At 44.5% G+C, this 27,950-nt stretch overlaps 1 protein-coding gene across 1 annotated transcript in view; it reads right to left on the bottom strand.

Annotated features, from left to right (window-relative positions):
- Positions 1–27,950, bottom strand: part of THSD7B (thrombospondin type 1 domain containing 7B) — a 349,180-nt gene that overhangs the window by 199,129 nt on the left and 122,101 nt on the right. Inside the window, exons 4-6 of the mRNA XM_075430128.1 lie at positions 24,275–25,058; positions 13,888–14,139; positions 6,363–6,532 (exon numbers count right to left, since the gene is read on the bottom strand). Coding sequence (XP_075286243.1) covers positions 6,363–6,532; positions 13,888–14,139; positions 24,275–25,058 — 1,206 coding nt within the window. The remainder of the gene's footprint in view (positions 1–6,362; positions 6,533–13,887; positions 14,140–24,274; positions 25,059–27,950) is intronic.

Genomic DNA, 27,950 nt, shown 5'->3' on the forward strand with positions numbered 1-27,950 from the left:
AACCACCCTGGTGTGCATTTAATGTAGGGCTTGTACTCCACACAGGGTTCATACTCATTCCAGCAGCGCATAACCTGCGCCAGCTCCTACGGGCAGTCCCTCAACGCAGTCTTTTGCCCAATAAATATGCAGGATGGTAACAGCCACAAGTGACAACCACCTGCACAACTGAGTGCTTCTGAAGAGTCGGACCCGGTGGCTCCCAAGACATCTAGCACCCACAGGGATGGCGGCACCTTCAATAGGACTCTTTGTTGGGTATTTTTCTCTTCCTGAAGCTACTTCCACAGTTTATTGAACAGATGCCACACGTACCAATTTGAAACACTAATCCCCCAGAAGACACACATTGGAAGATCATGATTCAGAGCAGAACAAAGAACTTGCAGGGAAATAAAATGTGGCACCCTCATTAGGAAACAGAGCGTACAGAGCAAAGAAGGCAAAAATGCATATTTTAGAGCTAAAAAAGACAAACGGGCAGAAAGAAAGGGATGAAAATAAATATAGAATAATACAACATATGAATTACAGGAGTCCTCAAATTCATCTCTGTGCAACTCAAAGGGGCCCCAATTTCTGGAAAATAAAATACAGTGCCAAAACATCTCCCATATGGGAATTAAGAATAGTCTGCAAAGTTCATTCATCAGATAAGAAAGGATTAGACATTTTTTTCTATCAGAAGCAGGGAGAAAGCTCACTATTTTGTGGGAAACAAGAAAGGACAAAGGCCATAAAATTACCATTTGGAGACTCGTATAAGCAGGACTTGGATGAAAGTGCAGGAGAACACTTTCATTTTCAGAATATTCAGGGATTCTGTCACTGAAGTGGCTGGTAAGACAAAAATACGTAAGGGCATACGCACAGGGATGGATCAGAAAGTAACCATTAGACCTGGAACCCTGAGTATTTACTAAGCCTTGAATTGTAAAGAGGCTAAAGGAGTTTTTGCTGCTACCACTGGTGAAGCACAAGTTTATAAAAAAAAACTGATACAAGAGGAATCAGGTGGAATTGCATCCTAAAAATACAGCAAAAATGGGTATAGGCTGGTGAACTACAGTGGAGTAAGTCAAGAAATTATGCCTACTAACAGGTGAGGGTAGAATCTCTCTCAAATGAAAGAGGGATATAAAAGTAATAAAGACTTCTGTAAGCAATAGTTTTGCAGGGTAACACTAAAAGCTATCTAAGAATAGCAAAGGGACAACTATCTCACATACCTGCTATTGAAATACAATCAAATAAAAATAAGTATTTGGAGACAAATATCATGGAGACATTCATTAAGCAAAAAAAAAATAAGTAAACAAAACTTTGGAACCTTGTACAGGTATGAGAATTTAATGTGGATTTTCAGACGGAAAATAACAAAGATTAAGAAGATAGGAAACTGTAACGATTTGCTGGTGAGACAGTAATATGAGATACATTTTATTAGCCAAGTTTACTATACTGGCTAAACAATAAAGAATATTCAAGGAAGAATAGCATTTCACAAAGGTCTTTTCACTCCTATAATTAAAACTTCAGCAGACAGGCTCCAAAAAACATTATAAGAAAATTCTGAAAGTGAGAGGTAAATTGGATCTCATTCAAACAAGTGAAAAAGAAAAAATGTCAAGATATATAAGGCACAAATTTTACAACAGAATGACAGGGCAGGCAGATCCCTAGTTAGAAAGCTACAGAAAATATGGAGAGAACAGCAATCCCAGTCACTGGGGATAGCAGGTAACTAGTTCAGAGAAGAGAGGAGATGCTTCTGGAGAATTTTATAAAGGATGCCATCCCCCAGACTACAGAAGAAGAGTTATAGTCTCTTGATAAATCCAAAAGGCAAAATTTAATTAGAAAACAAAAGGATACTCCCTGGCCTTCAGGAAAAATTCCTGAGGAAGAAGAGTAAGTGTAGGAACTTTATATGTTTATTAGCTGTTTGAACATGAACACACACACCATCCCCAGACTCTAAGAGGAATTTTAATTCCCATATTATTGGACTTCTTTACTGCAATTGAGAGGAGAGTTGTATTGCCAAATGAGGAGAGAGATTTCATAAACTGATCATTGCATAATCTTCCATACTTCTACTAAATGTCTTTTTTGTTGGTACACTGGGGATTGCTAGTTAGTGATGTTCGCTCAGATTAATTAAAATTCATTGTGGGAAAAATTTATTGTGGGAAAACACATTTCAGATAACACGTTATAAAATCAACACTCACAAAAATCTTATCTCGATCCAGAAAAGCCCACTTACAAAAGAGAAGAAAATACACACGTCCCACGTTAGCAGTGTCTGGCTTTGAAAACAAGTTAAGAATCTGCATTTCTGCTTTATTTGCAAGAGCTCCTACATGAGTGAACAGATGTACATTAAAAAAGAGGTATGAAGAAGGATAGCCACCACCATGTCTATAGTTTGTTCCAGACATGGGACGTCCAGGCACAGGGATCAGGGAGCAACCAGAGACGAAGGGCAGAAACGGCAGATCGGGGCTGTACCGTAGGAAGCTCACCTGCATACTCTACGCTACTTTTTGTGCAAAATTTGTCTCCTCCTTGAAAGCAACATCATTTCAAACATGTAGATTTGATGCCTCCATCTCTGGATAGCAAAAGAATAATGACAAACCTCAAGTATTAGATGACCACCTCTCTAAAAATTCAGCCTTATAAATTTAAACATGCTAAAATTCAATTAGATATTTAAAGAAAAAACACAAGGATCAGTTTAAAGCTAATTACGTTAAAGTCCAGTTTAAATTAGCAAAAGCCTCACAATAGCTAACATTAAAATTAGTGCAGTCTCATGACTTCGGTGCCTAGACATCGGCTTACCTACATAGACAGAAATAAAGATATCTAAACGACGCAACACTTACACATTTACCAAGCATTCCCTGCCAGCTTCATCTAGATATAAGTCTCAGAATGCAAGAATATTACAAACGACTTCAAAGACTGGAAGATCTCTGCCTCCAAACACTCCTCACCCACGTTAAAAATATGGACTTCCTCCTTAAGGCCTAAAAAACATATACCTTCACTTGGACCAAGAAAGGGATTTCTTAGTGGGAGAGAAAGGTATAAAATCTTAACAATGCTCTACTGAAAGTAATACCCGAGTCAAAGTTTTCCATTTCCAGTATCTTCAAGTTGGTATTTTATAATCAAAAAGAAGGAAATGCACAGGCAGTGGAAGCAGCAACACTTGTCCTGGGAAGAGTATAGGGACACTGGCTGGCTGCATAGGGATGGGGTCAGGAAGGCCAAGGCACAGGTGGAGCTGAACTTGGCAAGGGATACCAAGAATAATAAGAAGGGCTTCTACAGGTATCTCAGCCAGAAAAGGCTGGTCAAAGAAAGCGTACCCCCCTGATGAGCAAGACAGGGAAACTGGTAACAATGGACAAGAAAAAGATTCAACAACTTTTTTTGCCTGTCTTCACTGGATACCTCTCTTCCCACACCTCTTGAGTGGATGGACTGCAAGGCAGGGACTGCGGGAGCAAAGTCATTTTCCGCTGAGGACCCTGTAAGCCTCACCTCTGTGCCTGGGAAGATCCTGGAACAGATTCTCCTAAAAGCTATGCTAAGGCACAGGGAGGCCAGGGAGGTGATTCGAGACAGCCAGCATGGCTTCACCAAGGGCAAGTCCTGCCTGACCAACCTAGTGGCCTTCTATGATGGAGTGACTACATCAGTGGACAAGGGAAGAGCTACAGATGTCATCGATCTGGACTTCTGTAAGGCCTTTCACACAGTCCCCCACAACATCCTTCTCTCTAAATTGGAGAGATATGGATTTGATGGGTGGACTGTTTGGTGGATGAGGAATTGGTTGACTGGTCGCATCCAGAGGGTAGTGGTCAATGGCTCAACGTCCAAGTGGAGATCGGTGACATGTGGAGTCCCTCAGGGGTCCGTACTCGGACCAGTACTGTTTAAATGGCATAGACAGCCAGACCGAGTGCACCCTCAGCAAGTTTGCAGATGACACCGAGATAAGTGGTGCAGTCGACACACCGGAGGGACAGGATGTCATCCAGAGAGACCTGGACAAGCTGGAGAAGTGGACCCATGTGAACCTTGTGAGGTTCAACAAGGCCAAGTGCAAGGTCCTGAACATGGGATGGGGTAATGGTTTTAAACTGAAAGACAGTAGATTTAGACTAGATGCAAGGAAGACATTTTTTACAATGAGGGTGGTGAAACCCTGGCACAGGTTGCCCAGAGAGGTGGTAGATGCCTCCCCATCCCTGGAAACATTCAAGACCACATCAGATGGGGCTCTGAGCAACCTGATCTAGTGAAAGGTGTCCATGCTCATGGCAGAGGTTTTGGACTAGGTGACATTTAAAGATCCCTTCCAACACAAACTAGTCTACGATTCTACGAAAATACAGAAAAAATTCAGCAGACTTAGTCTTCTGAATAACTGATATATAGGGACTCAAGAAAACAGGGGCTCCTTTTCTAAATATATACATTTTAATAAAAGAAGAAGTAGATGGGGAGACTAAGCAAACGAAAAATGGGAAACAGATCCTCAGGGGATAAAAGAGCTTTGAGCAATATGTATGAATACATCACAGATGGTACCTGTCTCCAACCAGGATTCAACATATTTTATCCAAGAATGCTGCTGGAGAGACCACAGGACAAAATCTTCTTTCACATATGTCATTGGGCCTAGGTCCAAATTCTCATTGGAAGTAACCAGAAGAATAACAACTGTGATGGATAGTAATATCCTATTAGACTCGCTTGTTTGATTCCTGAATGATCCCTTTAAGGAGACTCAAGAGGTAAGGAAAGAAAAATTACTATACTTTTGATGGTAGCAATTAGACTTTATATTTGCTCATACATAGAAGGATTAACTTCCTCATCTTCTCCCCACCACTGAAAAAATGGTACAATAAAATATGAGATGCCCTAGTGACAAACAAAATTATTCTGTCAGATCAGATTGTCAGAAAAGAGGCCAGAAAAGATGTCATTCCTTATTTATTTAAAGACCAAAAACTGATCAGCTAGTAAATGAGATACACTGAATATTACTGGATAGGGAGAGATAATAGGGAAGGCTTTCCCTCTTTCTATTTGCATGCGGCTATGTTGACAGTAGATGGGGATCTCACTTTCCAAGGACTACTGCAAATCCGCACTACTGCCTGGGAGCGGCAGTAATAATTTCTACCTTGTACAATTGCTATGCACGTTTGGTTTTTTTAGTTGCCTATAAGAAAATTTTTTGGTTTTAAGAACAAAAAGGTTAGAACTGTAAAAACAAGAACGAAATATTCCAGTGTTTTCATTTTGTTGAGGGGAGGACTTGCAATTTTTAAGTTGAACTGAACTTTGAACAAGGGGAAAACCTGCAGGTGATCACACTCATCAACAGCACTTTTCTTACTTTGAAAGTCACGTCCATTGCTTACTTGTGCAGAACAACCGAGGGGGTTTGCGCTGGGAGAGCAAGGTGGTGCCAGATGTTTGGGAGAGGGGAAGCAGCAACTATGCATGCACTGAGCAGAGATTAAAATGGGTTTGTTTTTCTACTGCCTCAGAGTCTGGGCGGGATGCTAGGACACACTGGGTGTCCAGGAAACATGTGCTTTGCCTTTGTAAGTAAATAAATCTAAGATATGATATTGTGTTCTTATTATCTTACATCTCTGCTCAAAAACATATTCTGCAAGAGCTCTACATAGAGTAAATAAAACAGCCTAAGATGAATTATTCATCGTGCATCTGTATCTACTCATTATTCTTCTAAAAGAAAAATAACTCACTTCCAGAGTCCAAAAACCGTCTGTCTGCTCTGAAGTTGTGACAATATTATTTTTGCTTTCCCCTTGAAATCACAAGAAAGATTGTGTATCAGTCTGAAGCAGAGGCTAAAGCCACATCCAGAATGGAGTGCGACATCTTTTTTTATACTGTAAACCAGGACTAAAGCCACAGATAAACGAATTCAGCTACCAAGGGGATGGGCTACTGATATACAAGAGAGGAAGAAAACTCAATCCCAGGCAAAATTTAAATTTAGCTCCTTCACCCTTTGAAACACCCATCCACCCCTCCATACAAGTACACCTACAGAACTGGCATTAGTTCACCCCAGAAGGTTGTGGCTCCTGGCAGTTCCTCAGGACCCTGAGGACCAAGCCTTCCTGCTCCCTCTGATGCTGAGTAACACCTCCCTGTGCAAGCATGGATACAATGAGGACATCAGCTAGCCAAATTCTACTAATGACTGCATGTTATTTTTTTTTTTTCCTCCCCCATTTCTCTTACTCAGATCTCCTTGGGCTGGACAATTCAGAACGACCCTATGCATGTACCTTCCTTCAGATGGTGCGTCCCCATTTCTATGGTGATTTGGACGCAGTAGACCTCCCGGGTTTGTATGCCACCTCCACAAAGGTCTACGTGCTCGTGATGGTGAGGGTCCTGCTGATCAAGGAGGAGAGACACTTGGCAAGCTCTCCACTCAGAAGTCCTCCAGGTAAACCTTTGGAAATAAAAGAGACCAGGTAAAACAAGTTTTTGAAAAGACTACAGGTGCAAAAGCAGTTCTTTATTAGATGACAAAATACAATCGGTTTAATCTTTACAGCAGCACTTCCCAGTTCAAAACAGGGAATGTTCTGAAACATTTTGAATTGTAAATTTAAAAAGGTTAAGTATTTGTTATTTGTCTGGAGTATTTCTGTAAAATTTTTCACATAGCACTAATCTCCAAAGCATTCTGCAACACTAAATCATCCTGACAAACCGTTTGAGCAGGGTGCAAGGAAGGAACGAAGATTAAGAGGGTCGATTAAGTGCAAAAACTAGTTTTCAAACATGCGGCTGAAACCACTAAGCCACCTGTCTCTGCCAAGAGCCGAACGCCTCACTCTGAAATGCACTTAATAGCTAAAACCCTACATATGTCAACGGAGCTCCAAGCACCGGGCGGCTTTTCTACAGGTGACAGCTTTATAAACGCCTAGAGCACTCCCTATGTCTTCAAGGTAAAGTAACTCAGTTCTCTCATTTCAGTTTCCAGAAGCTGTGATACACAGCAAGCTCTAGATAAAAATATTTTCACTCTATATTCAGTTCACATCTATAGAGCATTAATGGTTTTCAAGGAAGGATAATGTTCTTGGGCGCTGACATCTGAATGCTGTATAGATGCTCATCACTGGTATGTACCAGCTTCAATGCCAGGAAGAACTTACTAAAACTACAGGGGAAATAGTATTGTGCATCAGTGGAAAGCAAAAGTTATTTCCCCATCACGTCTGAAAATGTAGAGCATATTTCTAACACAACAGTTTTCACAGGCATCATTCATTTTGCTTCTCAGGTCACAGTATCGGTAGAGTAAATACAAGCCCAAAGTCTTTCTTAGCTTCCCAAACGCAAATCTTCAGCAATATTGTTTTTATAACCAATCTGTTCACACTTCTGCTGCTTTATTCCTTTGCTCCTCTAAATTTCATCATTTACTTTTCCCATGCAATCTTTGTTGGTTTTGTGTAATGCAAACTACGTAAAACAATTTCCTTCTCTTATCCTCAAGACAAATGCTCTCTCCTCTTACGGCAGATCCACAGTTGTTCAAATTCTGTACGTTTGTTAACCTGCTGACCGACTGCTGTAAGCGCAAGCGCAATGAGGTGCCTCTGCAGAAAAAGCCTTCCACGCTGCAATTCTGTGTGTTCTCCACAGCGAGTACGTGTTCCTGGCTACAGCTATGGCAAGGAAACACGCATCTCAAAACTACATGAAAAATAAACACAATAGTGTGCCTGAGCATACATCAATGTTCTCCTAACCTTCTGTTGTAAATGTGGGCATAAGAAAGATTGCTAGCCACAAAGCACTTATGAATTGTGTAACATACTCATGGAAAACGTTTGTGAATACTGCCAATTACTCTTAATTTACAGGTACGTCTCAGATGAGCTGTCATGCTCTCAAATAATATACAGTATCATGTGCAAATTTGAATACACTCAGAGGGTTTATTACCAAAAGAGAAAACAATGAAGAATACACTTTTCACATGACAAGCACGAAATACTTGAACTCCCACAACATATAAAGCACAGCCATGAATTTTTTCTTCTAGTAGTTCCTTCTGGGAATTCCTGATTGCATTTCTTGGGCCTATAGTGTTAAATGCAACCTTCCTCTCATCACAAAGGCTATGAACAGTGCTCTTCATCAAACATCGAGTGAAGAGGTTTCCTCCTCCACGCCACTTCAGGACATTGTGCTCTTCAGGTCTACACTTGCAAAACTAGAAGGCTAAATATAGAACACACACATCTTGCCGCAGCCATGGAAGTAGTTGTTTTAGGAAAGTACTTCTTAAAACAATACTTGACTAAATAAAAACTGATTATCAACATCTGGCTTAGGTAGTCAACTGTGAACTCTGGATCCTAAAGACTCATTTCCAGAGGTGTAAGCACCTGCTACTCCTACTCAGCGTGAGCTGTGGGAGTTAACACCTATGAAAATTAGGCCATTAGTGATTAACGTTATGCAGAATAACTAAATCCGAGCTCAGAGATAATTAAACTTCATCAACTCCTGAATTTAAAAAAAATCCCTTTAGATATTTTAACTAAATACTGTGCTACACCGCGGAGTGGTCTTTAATGAGCAGCTATCGGGTGCTCCAGCCAGCATCGCTCTGCTGTGAGCAGCTTAAAGCCTCAGCCCCATCAGCCCATCTTGTTTTTTCCCAGCTGGACATGCCCTCAGCTGTCCGGAGTTTTCTGATAACAAATCCTGACCCCAAGCATTAGTTGTTTAAAAGGTACACATTTTCACAGCCATTAACCAGCCAATATACCAGAAACGTACCCAAGGGACTGCTGTCCCACTGAGTGAGAAACCTAATGCAAAACCTTTCTAGACAGATGCAGCAACCTCGGACAGCTTTGTGCCAGGCTCTTTGCAGGGTTTTCAGCAGCGTGGCTGATATTCAGTATTAGTTTGCCTGTCTATGGACTACACTAAAGGCAATGAGAATTAACATCACTTAACGAAGAGAAACTGACTGCATAATCTCTACTTAAATTTAATCAGAAGCTTGTTAACAGCTATGAGTAAAGAACAGGGGCTATGGGCTGGCAAACACTTCAGGTGGGTTTTTTTTTTTTTTGTAACTTTGGCAACCTCAAGCCTGTACTTGCAAATCATTAGCAATATCCACAGTGGTTTTACCACACGACTGTAATTTCTCCAGTTGAATGAAGATGACCAAAGCCACTAACGTCACTCTGGACATTCTGTTGTTACAGCAGACCATACCAGCGATGCGCTGTGCCATCATTAAGCTAAGGGGTCCATACCATCCAGCCACTTTGTTCTCCATCCCCAGAAGGTGAAGGGTGTGACAACTCAGGAAGTAGAAGGGACATTATACATTAGGATCACCTAAGCTGGTCAGCTCCAATATACTCTCGTGATCCCTATGCCAAAACCTGTCGGTGATGACAATTTCAAATGTCAATAGATGCAAGATCTCATTTTAACTCCTACCAATACCTAGCCAGATTGACACAAACTCAGTACAGTTACAGACCTAGCAGTGATCCATGTTTTTTTCTACAGACCTCTTACTACACCGAAAAAAATCTCAGCCTTTCCCTTTGGCTTCCCAATAGGCTTGTTCCACTTTTTGACAATATTGTTTGAGTTGCAGGAGGTCTAGCTACTTCCAAAGACTGACAGACCCCATTGAGGGCTAGCTAGCTAATGTCCCAAATGGGGAACTTCAGAATCCACAGACAGTTGTATTAGGCTGCTTAAGAAAACGGACAAGCAAAAACTGTTAGTTTAGCAACAATAAAGTAAGTGCTTGGGGTATCTAGGATGTAGCTTGGCTGGTAAAGCTGAACACCTTTCACATCGTAAGCAGCGCTCTGAATTTCCCTGCCAAACAGAGTCAGCTGAGGAAGCAGAAGAGCAGGTCCAGCAGGTTTCTGTTACCATCAAGGCAAAACACGCTCTCGCACTGCAACACCCAACCATAGCGGCAGCAGACGTGTCCACCACAGAGCTGGAGAACCAGATCTTCATCATGGAGGGTTCCTGATCCAAGGGGAGGCAACAAAGCTGCTCAGCTGATTCAAGGCCATTGTTGCATGCCCAAGACCAGTGAAGGTCAAAGGGCTGAAGAGCAGTGTTGCTACCACTCCCAAAGAGTAACTCCAGCAGCCTACCAGCACAGTCCACCACAATTCCTTTCAAGCCTTTCCTACTTCACACTAATGTCTTATCTTTAATTGGGACACATAATGGGCCTCATTTACAAAGCGATACCATCACACCCATATCTCAGCAGTAACCTCAAGCCTTTTGAAAAAATCAGCTCTTAAAACTTCCCCATTTTCCATCATTTAACTTCTGAAAAGCTTTGAATTTCCAACAAAGCAAAGAGGGTTTTTTTCTAAATCCCTGTCTTGTAACGTAGCAACCACAACCAAAATGAAAGATTTAAAGACATAATCATAATTCTGGAAAATCTATCTATTCCCAGTGAACATGAAAGCTACACATCAAGGATAAAAATGATAGAATACATTGTTCAAAAACTGATGACTCAGTGACAGCTATGCCACAAACAAGCGTTCAATATCTTTCCGATTTATAGTAACCTCTTGGTCTCCTCAGTCTACAGGACTTATGCTCTTAGCCCTTACACAAGTTTTATACCTGTGTATACCCATTCACTTTAATTGAACTATCCCAAATTTATATCACAATAAAAGAAAGTAGAACCACCCTGTATGTATCTGAGCTTTTTAAGTGCTTAATCTAATCCCTTCAGTAGAAATAACGAAAAGTAAAACAAAGCACAATGCTCTGGAGTCCTACATGCAGTTAAAGTGTTTTATTTCTTGCATTTAAACTATTGATTAAAGAAGTTCTTGTAAACTTCAGCCACAAAATTAAAAGGCCTTCCCATTTAACAGCAAATCTACACTAATTGCCATGTACCTGTGAAGGAACCATTAGCTTGTAGCCTTGCCATGGACAGACAGGTAATACTAAACAGAGCAGTTTTGAACCTGAAGGTATTTTTTTCCCCTCTGGATCCTTTTAGGGTGCTGGAATGTAACTTCACAGATCTCCCCCTGCTGAGTACAACTCTGCAAGTGCTACCTCTTGCGCTGCTTCTTGTCTGTGTTGGTGGATGTAGCCTGCAATAAGTACCCACATTCGGTCACAGGGTGCTCTCTGCCCCTGCACCAAAAATCAGCCTCTGGAGAATTCCCTTCCTTCTCCTGCCCAGAGACTTGCTCTCGTTCCAGTCTACGTCCTCACCCGCTTTCTTTGCCGTGCATGGAGCATGCTTTGGAAAATTCTTGCCCAGAGACTAGAGCTAAAGGAAAGGCTACTTGTCTTAAAATCAGCCAAAAAATAGCAAAGAGCAGATTTCCAGGAACTGGGAAAGTAAATAGGATTCTCATCTTAAAAGATTTTAAGACTAATCTGATTAGGCAAACACAAGCCTGAAAGAATGAATGGTTTGTGCTGAGACAAGGCAAATGAAGGAGAGAGCGTTTCATTTCTGCTACTGAATCTCCTTAAATTCATCATCTTCTTGTAAGGGGAAGAAAGAAAAGATAACTGTTTGGTAAGCCCTGGCAAAGCCACAGATGAGGTGGCATATATTTAAGGGGGAAGAAAGCATAATCTTTCTAGGTATTGCACTGCAAAGAGAATATGCTCAAATAAGGAGAACAGGAGCATCGAAAACTTCTTATGTTATTTCATAGGGATTAACACTACATCGCTCTCTGGCTGAAAACTACTGCTTTCCAGCCTGAAGCACTTCCAGTATCTTGGTCACCAATTCCCAGACACCATCACCACATCACCAGGCTGTAAACTATAACATGGACCCATAACATCCTTTACCAGCTGCTGACACTTAAAGAATATACTTAAACACATTTCACTTCTGTTCATTAATACTGGGCCCCACAGCCTTACATCCAGCGGGGACACAGCACACACTGCAACTTTCTACCTTTTCGTTTCTGCTCATTTCTGCAGTACTGAATGGCCAAATCTAAGTCTACTAACCAGGCGCTACTGCAAAATTCTCCTCAATGCCGCATAGTGTGAGAAGGTCATAGCCTACCACCCGCATTTTGAGATGCTACATCCCTAGAAAGAACAATTACCTAAATTCCGGAGGGTTTAGGGGTGGGGGAGTGGGAGAAGTGCTGCTATATTTTTGGTTAAGTGGCTCTAATAACACATAAGCCTAATGTTACATTTGTGGGCCAGCTCATAAGGCAGTTTATCCCAGCTCATGCAGCTCCTTTGCTGGCAACGTTGCCTGAAGGACTGAGGGTGCGCAGGTATGGTAGGACGAGGAAGGTTTAAGAGTTCACAGAGTTCACGAAAACCCGGGCATAGCAGCGATGTGCTGGAAGAACAGGCTTCCTTCTATAGCAAGAGTGGCACCTCCAGAAAATTGTCGGTGTTACGCAGGTTCTGACCTTTTGGGATCTCCTGGCTCTACACCAAGTCTCTACAATCGCTTGCACTGTAATACAGTGCAATGTCAAAAAGCAGAAGAGAGAAGCTAGGGACAGAGACATGTCTGTTCACTCCCGGATTACCTACCAGCCGGTCTACCCCAGTCAGGTGTCACCGGCACCCACGCTCCTACACAAAATCAGCCAGACAGCGTGTTCACCTATTGTCTTTGAAATTGATGCATGTTTGGGCAGGAGCAAAAATGACTCTGTCAAAGCCTTTTCATAGGATGCAATCAAGCAACAGAAAGTGGTTTTTTTGTATACTTCCTCTCATCTGCTAGCAGGGTGCATAAAAATGATCAGCATTTGATTTTGAATGAGCCCAACGCTATAGAGACACTTTTACAGGTTACGCCTTCCTAAGAAATTTATCTTGCAAAGGCTTTATCAAAGGTTTTGGCAGTACCTGGCAGAGTCCCAGAAACTCCTGACTTGAGCACTGAATAGACCTCCTATTAAACACACTCCTTCACAGACAGGGAGATTTGTCTGCAGGCACATAAAATGTTATCAATCTTGAAGCATTTTACAGTCAATCTCAGAACACGTCACATGAAAAATTAAGTGATACTTCACTTTCTTTGCAAAAGCAAACTAGCAATCCCCTGTGCTAGCCTGGCTGGGCATAATGGCATCGATTTGCAGACCAGAAAGGCGAGATCCTCACCTTCTGCCAGAACAAAGACTGCCATAAACCGAGCAAGCACTCCGGGACTGCAAAGTTTCCCATTTCCAGAAGTACCCAAAGGGAAGCTGAGTAAAGTCCAAGCTATTATCTTTGATCAGTTCCCATTTTCCTCAAGGAGGACTGGGAATTTTATTTATGGGGAGATGAAGGGGAATCATTAAATCTTATGTAAAAAAATTACAATTTCAAAGCCAATCAAAGCACAGCCATGGAGACTTGCCCAGTCTCTGTGCAGCTGAGGAAATTCTCCAAAAAGGCAATCAGTACGAAAGCCCATTCAGAGAACAAGAGTATCTGCTTTCAGTTTTTAAAATATGAAAATCTAAACCATAGTGGGTGTAATTTAGATTTATTTCTATATATGAGTGTAATTATTGTAATAGCAATAACGATAATAGCAACAATTACGAGAATATTACTAACAATAAATAATACCACTAATCATAGTTAACAATGATCAAATCAGTGATCTTTTAGACACAGAGTTTCAGAAAGCGTGACACGCGGGACTATCCACACACAGACATCAGGCAGCGAAGACTTGCTTCGCACAAGACAGTCATCGAACAGGGGCTTCTTTATTTCCAAACATGGGGCTGAAAGCCCTCGCTGTACCTGGGGCAAGGCTGCTGCAGCTCCTTCCCTCCCGTGCTGCAGGCTTCCCTCTCTTCCAGCTCCGGGCACTGCTTCCCGGCGCCCATCGGCACGCTCCGCACGCTGCGGTGCCGACTCCGGAAGCCCGGGGCGAGAGCTCCCCAGGCGCAGGTCCGTGAGCAGGAGCTCCATGCCGACCACTCGGATGTTTCGCAGTCTTTAGCGATGACACAGGACTTGTAGGTCAAAGGGACAGGATCCTGCATGCAGAGGCTGTGATAAGAACACCGTAAAACAGCTGAGGAGATCTTGCTCAATAAATTTCTGTTTTTTCAACCCAACCCCACAAATCTTTCACCCTGAGCCAGGGTCTGGCCTCAGACCTGAAGAAATCCACGGTCATTTGGTGTCAGTCAGAAGACCAGCATCAACACCAACACAATGAAAGTAAGAGAAGCTACAACGCAGTGCACATCAACACTTTTCCAGGGAGTTCTGGATGCAATCTTGCATGCCAAGTAGTTTGCAAATAATACACCTCTTTAATTCAAGTTAAAACAGATGCGAAAGGCACTGTATTTACTCCTGCACAGTTAGAATTTCAGTTTCTCCACGACTGAAAATCAAAGCCAAGCCCAAGAGAAATATCGCCGCTGGTAACCATTCTCCTCACCCTGCACACAGGACTAGCTGTCCGCTGCCCGTCCACCAGTCCAGCTGCCAGCACGTCCTGCTGAGCAACTCAGCTCTTTTAAAAAATAATTCGTCACACACTAATAAGAATGGTGTTGGTTCTGTGAGGCTGTTATCAAACAAGGTATGAGGGCTTCCAAACCTGACAAACCACCAGAGACTCAGGAATGCTGCAGCTGCGGCTGTATTCTGGGACTCAGTTACTCCTGCTGACACTAGGACACGAGCCTCACTCATTCTGTAACACATCAGGCCACCACACAAGGCCCAATACAACAGAAAAGCAAATTTTAAGAGCTGCCAACTGTTGGCTGAAAAAGCTCTCTCCAGGGAGGGAGCCCGTGGAGCACGGCTGCTCCTGCTCCACCTCACCCCAGCCCGAGATCAGCCACAAAGCGACCACTCACCTCCCAGAACGGGAGACAAACCTTTTTGGTCTCTCAAAAACCTTAGATAGCTGAGGTAGCAGAGCGGGACAGGGTATACCGAAAGAGGATGGAGGTACCTATGAGCAGAGACGTCACTGGAGCACCACGAAGAATGGGACAGGGCAAAAAAAGATGAAACCCAGGAAAAAGGAGTCACCAGGAGAAAAGGAACCAAGAATTTCTGCCTAGTGTTATCCTGACGATGCAAACCGGTCTCCGAAATTAAGACCGTGCATGAACTCCGTGTGAACTCTCTCTAAATTTGTCTTCTCCAGCCTCCAGTTGCTCACGGCCAGGCTTTTGCCAACTGTAAGGAGCAAATGCATGTACACTTAAAAGGTGTGAAATCCAGAGCTGCTGCCTGGGAACAAGCCATTACCCCAGTTGACATTACTTACAGCACAGTTTGACAAACCTAACTTTCCCTAAAGAAAACAGACTGAGGTAATCATTTTAGGATTGCAGGGCAGCCTCCCCGGGGGAGCAGAAAAGACACAGAATGTTCACTCGCTTCTCCTCCAGCCCAGAAATTGGTCCCATTTTCACAAAGGCCAGTAGGAATATTCCCACTGACACCTGATCAACTTTGACTAGCCCCTCAACTACCAGCAAAATACAGCATTTAGCAGCTTAAATTTATACTTCAAACTAAAAAAAAAACAAAAACCTAAAAAACTGTAATAACTTTTTGTGTCAGTTTCTTCAGCCAGAATAAAACTCATTAATCTCACGGGTGCTGTGAGGATGAATTTGCTGAGGTTTATTTTAACAACTTCATAAAGTAGAAACAGCCTGTGACATAGCCCCCTCAAAATAAAATTATTCTTGCTTACAACTCTAAAAAGATTTCTCATTCCTCTATTACCTGTCAAATGCAACTGATTGCAAAGCTGTCTCTGCTACAAAACAAAGGACTGGAAATTAATAATCATTATATCTGTACTTACTAACTCAGGGATTTTGAGTCCTGTTTGGGACATGAGGTTAGGTGGAGTCACACGAACGGTAACTTTATTTCCCTTTTAATGCTTTTTCAACAGTTAGCAGGTAAGCCACCTGCGCCACAACATCAACAAGAAAAAAGAATTCCCAATTTTGAGCAGATAAAACAGTAGCACATACAAACCACTATCCTAACTGATTGTACTGGAAAACTAGCGTCTATCTAAGAACACAGCATGGAGGGTAACTGATCTCACATTTTAAAGAGTGATCAAAACTGCACATTCAGATACCAGCACGAAAACTGCGATCCATTTTTGAGGTTGCGCCACTGCAAAGGAGATTTAATTCTGGCCTGGTCTTTACTGAAATACCAAACAAAACGAAGCCTTTAAAAATCTGCTTTGGGTCTTCTTTAAAATTAATATTGCTAACCCCAATTCTTAGCAAGACAACCCCCACGATACCTCTCCTAATGGATTCAAGCCTATGCTGACACTCTGGCCACAAAACACTTCTCTGCCCAGCAATCATCTTTGCTATTTACAAAAGCCTTTGAAGTATGCAGAGACTGAATAGCTGTTTCTGTCCCTGAAAATCCCTCCACCCGCTCCTACTACAAAAGGCTAAAGAGATAACTTTGTTGACCTCAAGGTGAGCAAGGCGTGGAGCTGGCAATTTCCATCCTTCTGCTGGAGCTGATGCTTCTGAGGGAGAATTACATGCAACCGCCTAACAGAAAGCAAATCTAATTAACTTGTACCTACTCATTCAGAGCCTCAAAGTCAAATTAATTGTGACACCGAGCAACACAGAGACAAACGTAAAAACACGCTTTTGCATGAAATTCAGACACAGTCTTTCATGTCGCAGATGTATTCAGGACAATCTCATACAGATCAAGCCCAGACGCGCGAGCCAGTGCAAACCAGATGTGTATTTGCTGCTGTGGCTGTATCCGAACCAGCAGGGAGAGGAAGGAAGTCTTAGGGACACGAGATACTACATAAGCCTTGTTTTTAAACTAACTTCCCACATATTAATGTATCAGGTTAGATCTTCCTCTTGGAAGTCAATCTAGGAACTGTGATCTAGTAAGGTACTTCTGTGACTGATGCTTTTTTCTATGCTACATGCTTGGATTGGCACTGTAAAACCACAGAAACTGTTTCACAACTCACATTTTGCTGCCCGCGATGTAAGACGGATTGGCTAGCTAGCAGACAGCAGCAGCACGAAGCCTAACTCGCTCAAGGGGCAGAGAGTCCTCTTACTCTCTTGCGTACTGAAGGGGAATAAACCACATTTTAAAAAGACCCAGTAAACCAAAGGAAACCTCCTCCTGCATCTTCTACATTTGCATAGTCATGGAGCTACACGTAGAAAAGCAAGACAAGGAGGAGGAAAAGCAGCCCCGTCTACCACTCACTCTGACCACGCAGCTCCACGTCCCCCGTGACCATGTACCTGCAGGCGCTGCTCTTCTCCTCCATCTCCAGCCATGATCTCTCCCCGGAGACACAGCAACTGTGCAGCCCCAAGCTGAACCACACCACCCTTCTGCTCTGGGCAAAAAGTAACTCGTCAAAAAATAGTAAATTCTCCAACAGCTCAGTGCATCTGTGCTACGTGCCTTGCCATCACCCAGTCATCACATCCACTGCAAGGAAATGAGTGGGAACACGTCTATCAGCAGGAAAAAGGAGCAAGACCGTCCAGGAGCAGGGCATCATTAAATCAGGTTAGGACCAGCACAGAAACTATCCCTGGTTTCCCTTCCCAACCATATCAGTGCATTCAGAATGAAAGCTGAATGCTTTTCCTCACATTAGAGGATGAGACAGGTGGTTATTGCTGAACCTTTTATGCTGAAAAGATCATCTCCGAAATAATTTGACACATTAAGCAGCTATCACCAAGCCCGTGCTGCTGGTATGGAAGGCAGCCACAGGAGGACAGGGGACTACTTTGGCAGCCAGGCTCTTGCCCAGCAGCTCAGGAAGGCTCCTGAAAAGTGTCAAGCCCTGCCAGGGAACGCATGCTCAAACCCACATTCTGCAGAGCAAGAAAATCCTCAAGTGAGCTAAGCTACACTGATAACAACACAATTTCACTTTTTTCCCTTTTCCTAATGTCATCTCCTATTCTGTAATTAATGATCCAACCTTACACGCTGCTGGAATAAACACTACTTCCTCTTTGCATTTGGTCAGTAATCACAGAATCACAGGATGGTAGGGGTTGGAAGGGACCTCTGTGGGTCATCTAGTCCAACCCCCCTGCTGAAGCAGGGTCACCTAGAACAGGCAGCACAGGACCGCGTCCAGGCAGGGTCTTGAATATCTCCAGAGAAGGAGACTCCACAACCTCCCTGGGCAGCCTGTTCCAGTGCTCCGTCACCCTCAGAGGGAAGAAGTTCTTCCTCATGTTCAGACGGAACTGCCTCTGCTTCAGTTTGTGCCCATTGCCCCTTGTCCTGTCGCTGGGTACCTCTGAAAAGAGTCTGGCCCCATCCTCCTGACACCCACCCTGCAGATATTTATAAGCATTTATAAGGTCCCCTCTCAGCCTTCTCTTCTTCAGGCTAAACAAGCCCAGCTCCCTCAGCCTTTCCTCATAGGACAGATGCTCCAGTCCCCTCACCATCCTCGTAACCCTCCGCTGGGCTCTCTCCAGTAGCTCCTCATCTTTCTTGAACTGGGGAGCCCAGAACTGGACACAGTACTGCAGATGGGGCCTCACCAGGGCAGAGCAGAGGGGTAAGAGAACCTCCCTTGACCTGCTGGCCACACTCCTCTTAACGCACCCCAGGAGACCATTGGTTTTCTTGGCAATAAGGGCACGCTGCTGGCTCATGGTCAAGTTGTTGTCCCCCAGCACTCCCAGGTCCTCTCCACAGCGCTTCCCTCCAGCAGGTCAGCCCCAGCCTGTCCTGCTGCACGGATGTGGGTCTAATGTATCTACACTACTATACTATATACTACTATATTTTAGGGTCCAATAACGGATACAGTCTTGCCACGTTTCTAACAGCATCCAAACACTTTTTTCCCTTAGGAAACTGGCAGTCACTCTCAACAGGCATAATTCCAAGGATTCATAATGTATTTCAGGGCCCTGAAGGGCTGCCAGGGCTATTTTGGATATTGGCAATACCATATACTCAATCTGTGCAGCGGAGGCTTCTTTGGCAGAAGAAACACCAGCCCCCTCCACACTGGGGTGGTAAGGAAGACAGGGAATCTTTGCCTGCCATACAACTGACCAAAGGTAAAGGGAGCTGGGACACCCATAGTCTGAACAAACACAGGGCTTTGGCATCTAAGATGTCTCAGTTTTGGTGTCTCCAACACGTAATGCACCAGATGCTCTGTTTCAATTAAAAATCAATGCTGACTTACATTTGCGCTACCTAGACAGACATTGAGATCTTGGTGCTGCAGAAGAAGCTGGCTTTCAGCATAATTTGCAAACAGCAGCAAAAAGCCCAGTTGTTACTGGACACTATTTCTAAAATGTTACTTATTGAAATGAAAAAAGCGGTCACTGTTCCTTTGTTTCATGTGCTTTTAATAAAAGCAAAGGAAATGAGTGACACTAGAACACTAGAAAACAAAATCTCCCTCTTACCCACTAGCTCAGGGATTTGTTTTCAAGCCTGAGCACCGAGGTTTGATTCCTACATCTGCTGGGAGGAATGTGAACACGCATCTCTCCCAGATCAGAATCATAACCATTAAATAGCATATTACAGCACAACATTTCCACCTCTGGACAGCAAAATTTCGTATTCACCCAGAGAACAGAAGAATGTCAACACTAGAAATAGAAACTGCAAATAATTTTTCCTAAAAATGTACAACAGCACAGCGACTAAGTGCAATCCACTAGGAAACGGATAATGGAAATTCAAATTACAGAGGCAAACAAAAGAGCTGAATGCTGCTCTACCTCAGCCTTGACGGATGGGTTGTCCCTTGACTGAGTTTGACCTGAATTTTCACTTACAAAGGCAGAGTAAACAAAAATCCACATCCAACTTTATTATATCACTGTTGTCATCTTACATGTAGAATGAAGAGTTTAAGAAATATGTACCTAAAAAGACTCCTAATCCAAATAATATTAATAAAAAAAACCCCTAAAACTGTTTGCTCCTACTTTAACTTCTCAATATGCTTAGTGAGTATGCTCATCAGGTCAGAAAAATCAGGATAAATTTATTTAGTATTTCAACATCTAGCTACGAGCACTCATTATCATCACTTACCATCACAAATTGTCATTTAGAGTCTAACCTCAATAATGAAAAAAAAAAAAAACATAAACCACACAAGTGCCTTTGTCTCACTATTTAGTAGATTTTTACAACTGTGACATGACAGAAAGCCAAAAAGAGCAGAAGTTCTAGCATATACGTTTCTGGTAACTTTTTCAGAGTTTGGTTGTTTGTGTTTTTTTAATGCATGGAAATTATTATCTTTGCATTTGCTACTGGATACGAGATTTAAAGCAAAACTAAAACTTTTTTCTGAGATTGAATGAAATCTGAATTCTATCTGAAATAGAATGAAAAAAAAATCCAGCTTTTTAAAATAAAGAATCTTTAAAAGCTTCAAATCAGATCCATAAAATCATTCTATTTTGATGCTGCTCCTTTTATTTTCACAAATATAAAGTTTCTATGCTAAAATTATTTCTGAGGAGCAATGAGCCTGTCTCGAGGTCTGTTGACATTCTGCTGTTCAATTGTCTCCATTTCAAGTGGTTTCTGAAAGGTCTGTCCCCCCCTTTCCCCTTCCTTTATCCCTTTTCCTTTTCACTTTGACCAATGTAGACCCTCCAAACTGAAAAAAAAGATTTCATCACAAACATTCCCCAGCTCTGTTTCCCTGCTACAGCACGTCCAGTCTTCCACACGCTTGTATTCCTCTCCAAATAATTCCTGCTCACAGTTTTCACCTTTAAAATTCCTAGGATTTTTGCTTGCACCTTTAAGGCTGCTATGGACACACAGATCTTTGTAGGACCAATTACTTCAACGAAAAAAATATTTTTCTTACAATGCAAAGGATTCTTCAGCTCCCACCTGAGGGCTCAGTGTAAAATCACGGGATCCTTCTCGCAGCGTTCGACAGCACACATCAAACACCAGCGAAAAACTGAAACCAAAGATAAGGCCCATTTCCCACTGCTGCGACCTCCTTCACAACAGACAGGACGCCCCAGCTGCCATTGCCATCAATGGCAAACTTGGTAGTGAAGAGGCCAAAACGAATCTCTGCCAGAAATCCGGCATCTGTAAGGAGTGAATGCGTTCAACCTTCTAGTCTTTAAAAACCAGGTGGCACCCAAGCCCACCAATACCCAATTTTTGGACAAAGCCTGTTGTTTCGTGCCAAGGAGGGAACACGGCACCCTCTCCCATCAGTGCACACGACGCTTGCTGCTCGCCAGCCGATCCACGGCCCTGAGATTAGACACCAGAAAGTCAAACAACTCTGATAATCAATTAGGCATCTTCGCCATTGCATTATAAATTAGGAGGCGAGATGAGCACACGGTTCCTCCCCTCCGGCTGACCGCCCCCGTTATCGGCTATTTTCCTGGCAGAGCCAGGCTGCGGCCGGGCGGTGGCAGAGCCCTGCAGAGCAGCAGCTCGGAGCCCGCCGTTAAAGAGCGTCTTGGGATATTCCTCTCCCTTGCCTCAGTTTTCCAGAAATTTAATTTGTATCTCTCGTCAGTACTTACTCAACGGTGTCAGTCGAAATAGGAAGCCCCAGCCAGGAAAATGGAAAAGCAGAAATCAGGCGCTGCTTTCCACCTTTACAGCAGACGCCTGGCTGCCTGCCAAAGCTCGCTACGGGGTTATGCAAATGCCTTTATTCTTCTTTATCAGAAGCCAAAATATCACCGCTCTTGTAAAGCGACATCTGCAAGATCGGGTCCATTCTTCAGAAGAATGGCAGCAAATATGCTGCACAACAAAACGAGGAGGACGCTACGGGGGGACGCTTACAGGGAGTCGCTGTCAGCGGTATTTGATATCAGTGACACCCCAGCCCTGAAATTAAATACGGATTGGATTTTAGGCTGGATTTTTAGGTTTCAATTTTAGGTCCAAATGGAGAAAGGAAAGGTGTGAGACTATCCAGACACTCTAACATGACACGACCTTTTGTCCTCTACTCAGTCAATGGGCTTTCCTCTTGTATGTGGAGTAAGAATCAGGGATGGGCCAGGCTCAGCCCTCTGCAGTAAACCTAGGACACGGCCTCAGCAAATGAAGTCTGCCAGGAGGTGGCTAACGGAGTTGTACCCTCCCCAAAAAGCGGTAGATCAGCAAAAATCCCCAGAAAGCAGCAAGGAAGAAGACAGCTCAATCAATGGTAGAGTCACTAAAACTAAAGCTCCCAGGACCCTCTGTTTTCTGGAAATTCCATGTATAACTCATACAGTAGAACAACAAAAAGAAAACATTTACAGTAATAGTGCCTTCCATTCCCCATTCTTACAGCAAACATAGCAGTGAGCGAGTGAAATTTTTGCAATGTCGGGATCCCCTTCCCACAGCCTCTGATAAGGAATGAGATACAAGAAGAAGAACAGCTAACAAGGGTTAGCAGACGTAAACCTGCTGCTGGTCGCACAGCAGCATAAATCACGAGTGACTCCATTAAAGTCAAGCAGCTACACGAGCATAAAATCTGTATATTTAGAATCAGCATATACTTAGAGACAAGTAATAAAGTCAAGATGTTAGAAACTGCTGGAACAGTTCACAAAGCTTGACTTTTTTCCAACCAACAAAAAAAAATACCTACTTTGCTACAAGTGTAATAGGAGGGGGTAAGCAAAAGGCTAGAATGTGTATTTTCACCTCAGTATGTGGGCAAAACCACTGCAGACATTAACAGGGGTAGAGAATTGGACGTAAAACAACCCCTTCTCTCCGCCATCTGAGTTTGTGCAGGTGCCAGGAGCTACAGATGACTGGGAAATAGATTGATTTCTGCAAAATTCAGGAGTGGGATTTTTCAAGAACTTCTAATATCCTTGAAAAAGAGAAGATAAGAAGTTTTCCAGAAATCTCGACTTTCTCAGAGCTCAATCAATTTCTCAGTCATCTATAGCTCCTGACACCTGTCCAAATCCAACCTGAAGTCAGATGGCAGAGCTTAGCTTAAATTCAAATGCGAGAAATGGAGAGAGTAAATCTTTCCATTATTTGCTGCACACTACTGTCACCTTCACATTTGAATTACAGCAAAGCAGCCTACGTAGACTAAGAGAAAGTGTTAGATAAAAAACACGAGGATGAGAATCACAGAATCGTAGAATCACAGAATGGTGGGGGTTGGAAGGGACCTCTGGGGGTCATCTAGTCCAACCCCCCTGCCAAAGAAGGGTCACCTACAGCAGGCTGTAGAGGACCTTGTCCAGGCGGGTCTTGAATATCTCCAGAGAAGGAGACTCCACAACCTCCCTGGGCAGCCTGTTCCAGGGCTCCGTCACCCTCAGAGGGAAGAAGTTCTTCCTCATGTTCAGATGGAATTTCCTCTGCTTCAGTTTGTGCCCGTTGCCCCTTGTCCTGTCACTGGGCACCACTGAAAAGAGTTTGGCCCCATCCTCCTGACACCCACCCTAGAAAGAAAAGCAAGTCACGCATCTGAGCAACCTGGTCTGGTGGAAGATGCCCCTGCTCATGGCAGGGGGGCTGGAACCAGATGATCTTTAAGGTCCCTTCCAACCCAAACCATTCTATGATTCTATGATCTAGGATCAGCATCCAGAGCTACACCCAGACGGGAAGGCTCCTAAGCAAGCAAGAGGACAATCACAGGTTTGCTCACCAATCTATCTTTCCAAGAAATACCTTCGCAAGGCCGAACTTTTCAGACTTATTTTACCCACTGTTGATTTGTAAGAACGAAGAAGCTTAAGCTGGTGCAATTTTAGCCTCTTCTGCCAAATATATGCAGTACATGGCTGAGAACAAAACCTCCCTCTCCCACAGCCAGGGCCCAGCAACAGCGCAAAGTGATATATAATTCCATTTCCTCCGCGTTTCCTCAAAACAACAAAAAAAAAAAAGCAGAAGAGAATTATTAAAAACATAAAACGGATTAAAGAGTCACAAATCGTAGAAGTACGCAAAACATTCAGCATGTGCTAGCTTTACAAGCAGGGAATTAAATCAAAATAAAAGACTGCAAAGAAAACACATAAAAATTTGCATTTAGAACTCCAGAACGGGAGCACGTTGGCTGCGGTGCCGCCGCGCAGAGCAAGCGCTCCGTCAGACCAACCCGCTGCGGATGAGGCAAAAGACGAAGCACCCTTACCTGAGCACGGCGTGTGTCCCATCGCTCCGTACACACCTGACCTGCCTGGTCTGGTAACCGATCTCCACCTCCCCGGGACGGAGCCCCAACACGCTTCGCTCTCCAGAGTCCGAGCCAATATCAGGCATAGTCCTGGCCATCCGGTCGATGTCTTTAGGATGGGGCCGCCGGCATTTGCCCCAAGACCCCACTCGGAGGCTGTAGGTGCGCTCCTCCTCCTCCTCCCCGTGGGGACAGGTGGGAGACCCGCAGGCTCTGGACTCGGTCAGATTTGGGCACGGGGCACCCCCGTAGAGAGGGGGAGCGACGACCGCCCGCGTCCGGTGCTGCAGGGTCCTGACGCAGCCCGTGCCGCACGCGGACCAGCTGGAGAACTCAGACACCACGCAGTCCCGCGGGCACGGCACCAGGCAGGCTTGCTCGGCGGGCGGTTGTGGCGCGAAGTACTCACATATCTCGTCGGCGACCAAGGTTCTGTTCAGCTTCTGGAGGCAGCGGACGCTCCGGTGCTGCAGCCCGTGCTGGGCGGTGATGCAGAGCCCGGCTCCCGCCTCACCGTGAGCAGCGAAGGGGACGAGCCCACACCTGCCCCACGCCGAGACCTCCCACTCGAACAGCTCCAGGTGCCAGTCGCAGACTTTAAAGCACCTCCTCTGGCTGTCGGGTCTGTCCTTCTGGTCGCAGCTGGCGTGGGACGTCGTCCAGCCCTCTGCGTGGGTGCACCAGACGGCCCGGCTCCGAACGCCCCCCAAGCCGCAGTCGCCCACACACCGGCCCCAGTGACCTGCAAAAGAAGAGGTGTTGAGAAACAGAATCACAGAATCACAGAATGGTAGGGGTTAAAAGGGACCTCTGGGGATCATCTAGTCCAACCCCCCTGCCAAAGCAGGGTCACCTACAGCAGGCTGTACAGGACCGCTTCCAGGCGGGTCTTGAATATCTCCAGAGAAGGAGACTCCACAACCTCCCTGGGCAGCCTGGGCCAGGGCTCTGTCACCCTCAGAGTGAAGAAGTTCTTCCTCATGTTCAAATGGAACTTCCTCTGCTTCAGTCTGTGCCCATTGCCCCTTGTCCTGTCACTGGGCACCACTGAAAAGAGTCTGGCCCCATCCTCCTGACACCCACCCTTTAGATATTTATAAGCGTTTACAAGGTCCCCTCTCAGCCTTCTCCTCTTCAGACTGAACAAGCCCAGCTCCCTCAGCCTTTCCTCACAGGAGAGGTGCTCCAGTCCCCTCATCACACTCGTAACCCTCTGCTGGACTCTCTCCAGTAGCTCCTCATCTTTCTTGAACTGAGGAGCCCAGAACTGGACACAGTACTGCAGATGGGGCCTCACTAGGGCAGAGTAGAAGGGGAGAAGAACCTCCCTCGACCTGCTGGCCACACTCCTCTTAACGCACCCCAGGAGACCATTGGTGTTCTTGGCAGCCAGGGCGCGCTGCTGACTCATGGTCACCCTGTCGTCCACCAGCACGCCCAGGTCCCTCTCCACAGAGCTGCTCTGCAGCAGGTCCGTCCCAAGCCTGTACTGGTGCATGGGGTTGTTCCTCCCCAGGTGCAGAACCCTGCACTTGCCCTTGTTGAATCTCACCAGGTTCCTCTCAGCCCAACTTTCCAGCCTGTCCAGGTCATGCTGAATGGCGGCACAGCCTTCTGGTGTATCCACCACGCCACGCAATACCCCCGCTGCGGAGCTGTCGTGGCGCCCAGCAGCACCCGAACCGCATATTACAAAGCAAATAACTATCAGCGTCCCCTGAAGTGGTTTAAAAGCTTCCTAAAGCTGCAAGTCACTTCTCCTCCCAGTGTGCTCCCATCGCCAGACCAACTCCCAGAAACTCGCAGGGAGAAAAAAAATAAATGCCCCACACCATCTCAAATTAACGGCAGGCCGGACACATTTCTGAAGCAGTAAAACGTTTCCCAAAGCCTGGGGAAATATGAATATTTAATTTCACTTGTACAAATGAAGATAAAAATGATCATAAAGGAGCAATAATCTAATAGGGAAAGAAAGTCAAGTTAGATAAGAGGAAAACACTCTTAATAGAGCAATTAGTCAATGGAATAAACTGCGCTGGGAAGCAGCTGAATCATCATCTGCGGATATAAAACGGTGAGGATAAATACTAATGAAAATAAGGGCGCACTCTTAACTGGAATTCAGAATGGAGGAAGGCAGTGTATGTACTGCAGGAGAGGTCCCGCAGGGTGCTGCGCTGGGAGCAGAGCCCTGACAGCAGAGAAGACACCTCCCACACATCGACTTCCGAATTATCCTGGGATACTCATCGAGCAAGTCATGGAATCACGGAATGGTTTGGGTTGGACGGGGCCTTACAGGTCACCCAGTTCCAACCCCCCTGCCATGGGCAGGGACACCTTCCACCAGACCAGGTGGCTCCAAGCCCCATCCAACCTGGCCTTGAACCCTGCCAGGGAGGGGGCAGCCACAGCTTCTCTGAGCAACCTGGACCAGGGCCTCACCACTCTCAGCGTGAAGAATATCTTCCTCGTATCTCATATAAACCTACCCTCTGTCAGTGTAAAGCCATTACGCCTTGTCCTTTCCGTTTGCAGCATGTGGCACTGTAAGAGGTGGTAAAGCTAGCTATTCGGGAAGAGAAATGAAACCAAAATTAAGCCCAGCAATGTCATTTTTAGTTCTGGAGCACATGAACATATACATGTAATCGTATGAATCTTATTTGAGGATTTGCACATGAACTTAAATCAGACAAGGCTAAGCAGAAAGATTTTTCTGTGACAATATTATTCGACAAAAGTCCAACAAGCCAAAAATATAATCTGAGGGCTATAAAGTACAAAATTGCTCGCAAACTGAAGAGAAAAGGTAGCGAAAAAGCACTCAGGCTGAATCTTCACATATTAAAGGGATTTTGATGAGCATGTCTCAAGAGGGTCTCATCTCGTTCCTAAGTTTAAAAACTTTCCAATACCCCGTAACCGAGCCATTTACATTCACAATTACATTGCACATGAAATTCTCGCTTGAAAATACACCGCAACTGCCCTATCTTTTGCATTTTTTCAAGGCAGAAAATGAACTTGCAAAAAATAGGTCGATCTATATTCAGAAATGCTACTCCAGATATGTAGTTTTAAACTCAGTTTCAAAAAAACGGAATCAGTTACACGCTTACACTACAAAACCGAACGCACGCATAAAACCCCAAAACAGTCACGTAATGGCTGCAGTGATAACACCAGGTATTTCACTCAGCTGATGGCGGTTTTGTTGGTAGTCCCCTTCTCCTTTCTTCACGAGCAGAGGAGTTACTCCTCCAGAGCCTGGGGCTTGACATCGGGTAATAAAAAAATAGAAAGAAATAAATGAAAAATCCTGTTCTTTTTCCACTGTGAATAAAGCAGGAAAAGTAAATAGGAATCAGATACAGCCGAGCTCCTCCTCCCTCATCCTCCAGGCCACGACCTCAACGCTGCCCTTGGCCCGGCACCCTCACCCACGGTGGCCAAGACTGGGGGCAAGAGGGGTTTTCGGAGTCGTCAGGGTTTAGACAGCCTAGCTTTCACTGAATCCTTTAGGCTGTGTGAAAAATCCGCGTCCCTTTTACGCCTCTGTTACTACACCAGAAGATCTCAGTCCCAGGTAAGGACTCCGTCGTGCCCCGTAACGGGAGAAGGCAGCATC

This window comes from Opisthocomus hoazin, chromosome 9 (assembly GCF_030867145.1).
Source record: "Opisthocomus hoazin isolate bOpiHoa1 chromosome 9, bOpiHoa1.hap1, whole genome shotgun sequence".
Lineage (NCBI taxonomy): Eukaryota > Metazoa > Chordata > Aves > Opisthocomiformes > Opisthocomidae > Opisthocomus > Opisthocomus hoazin.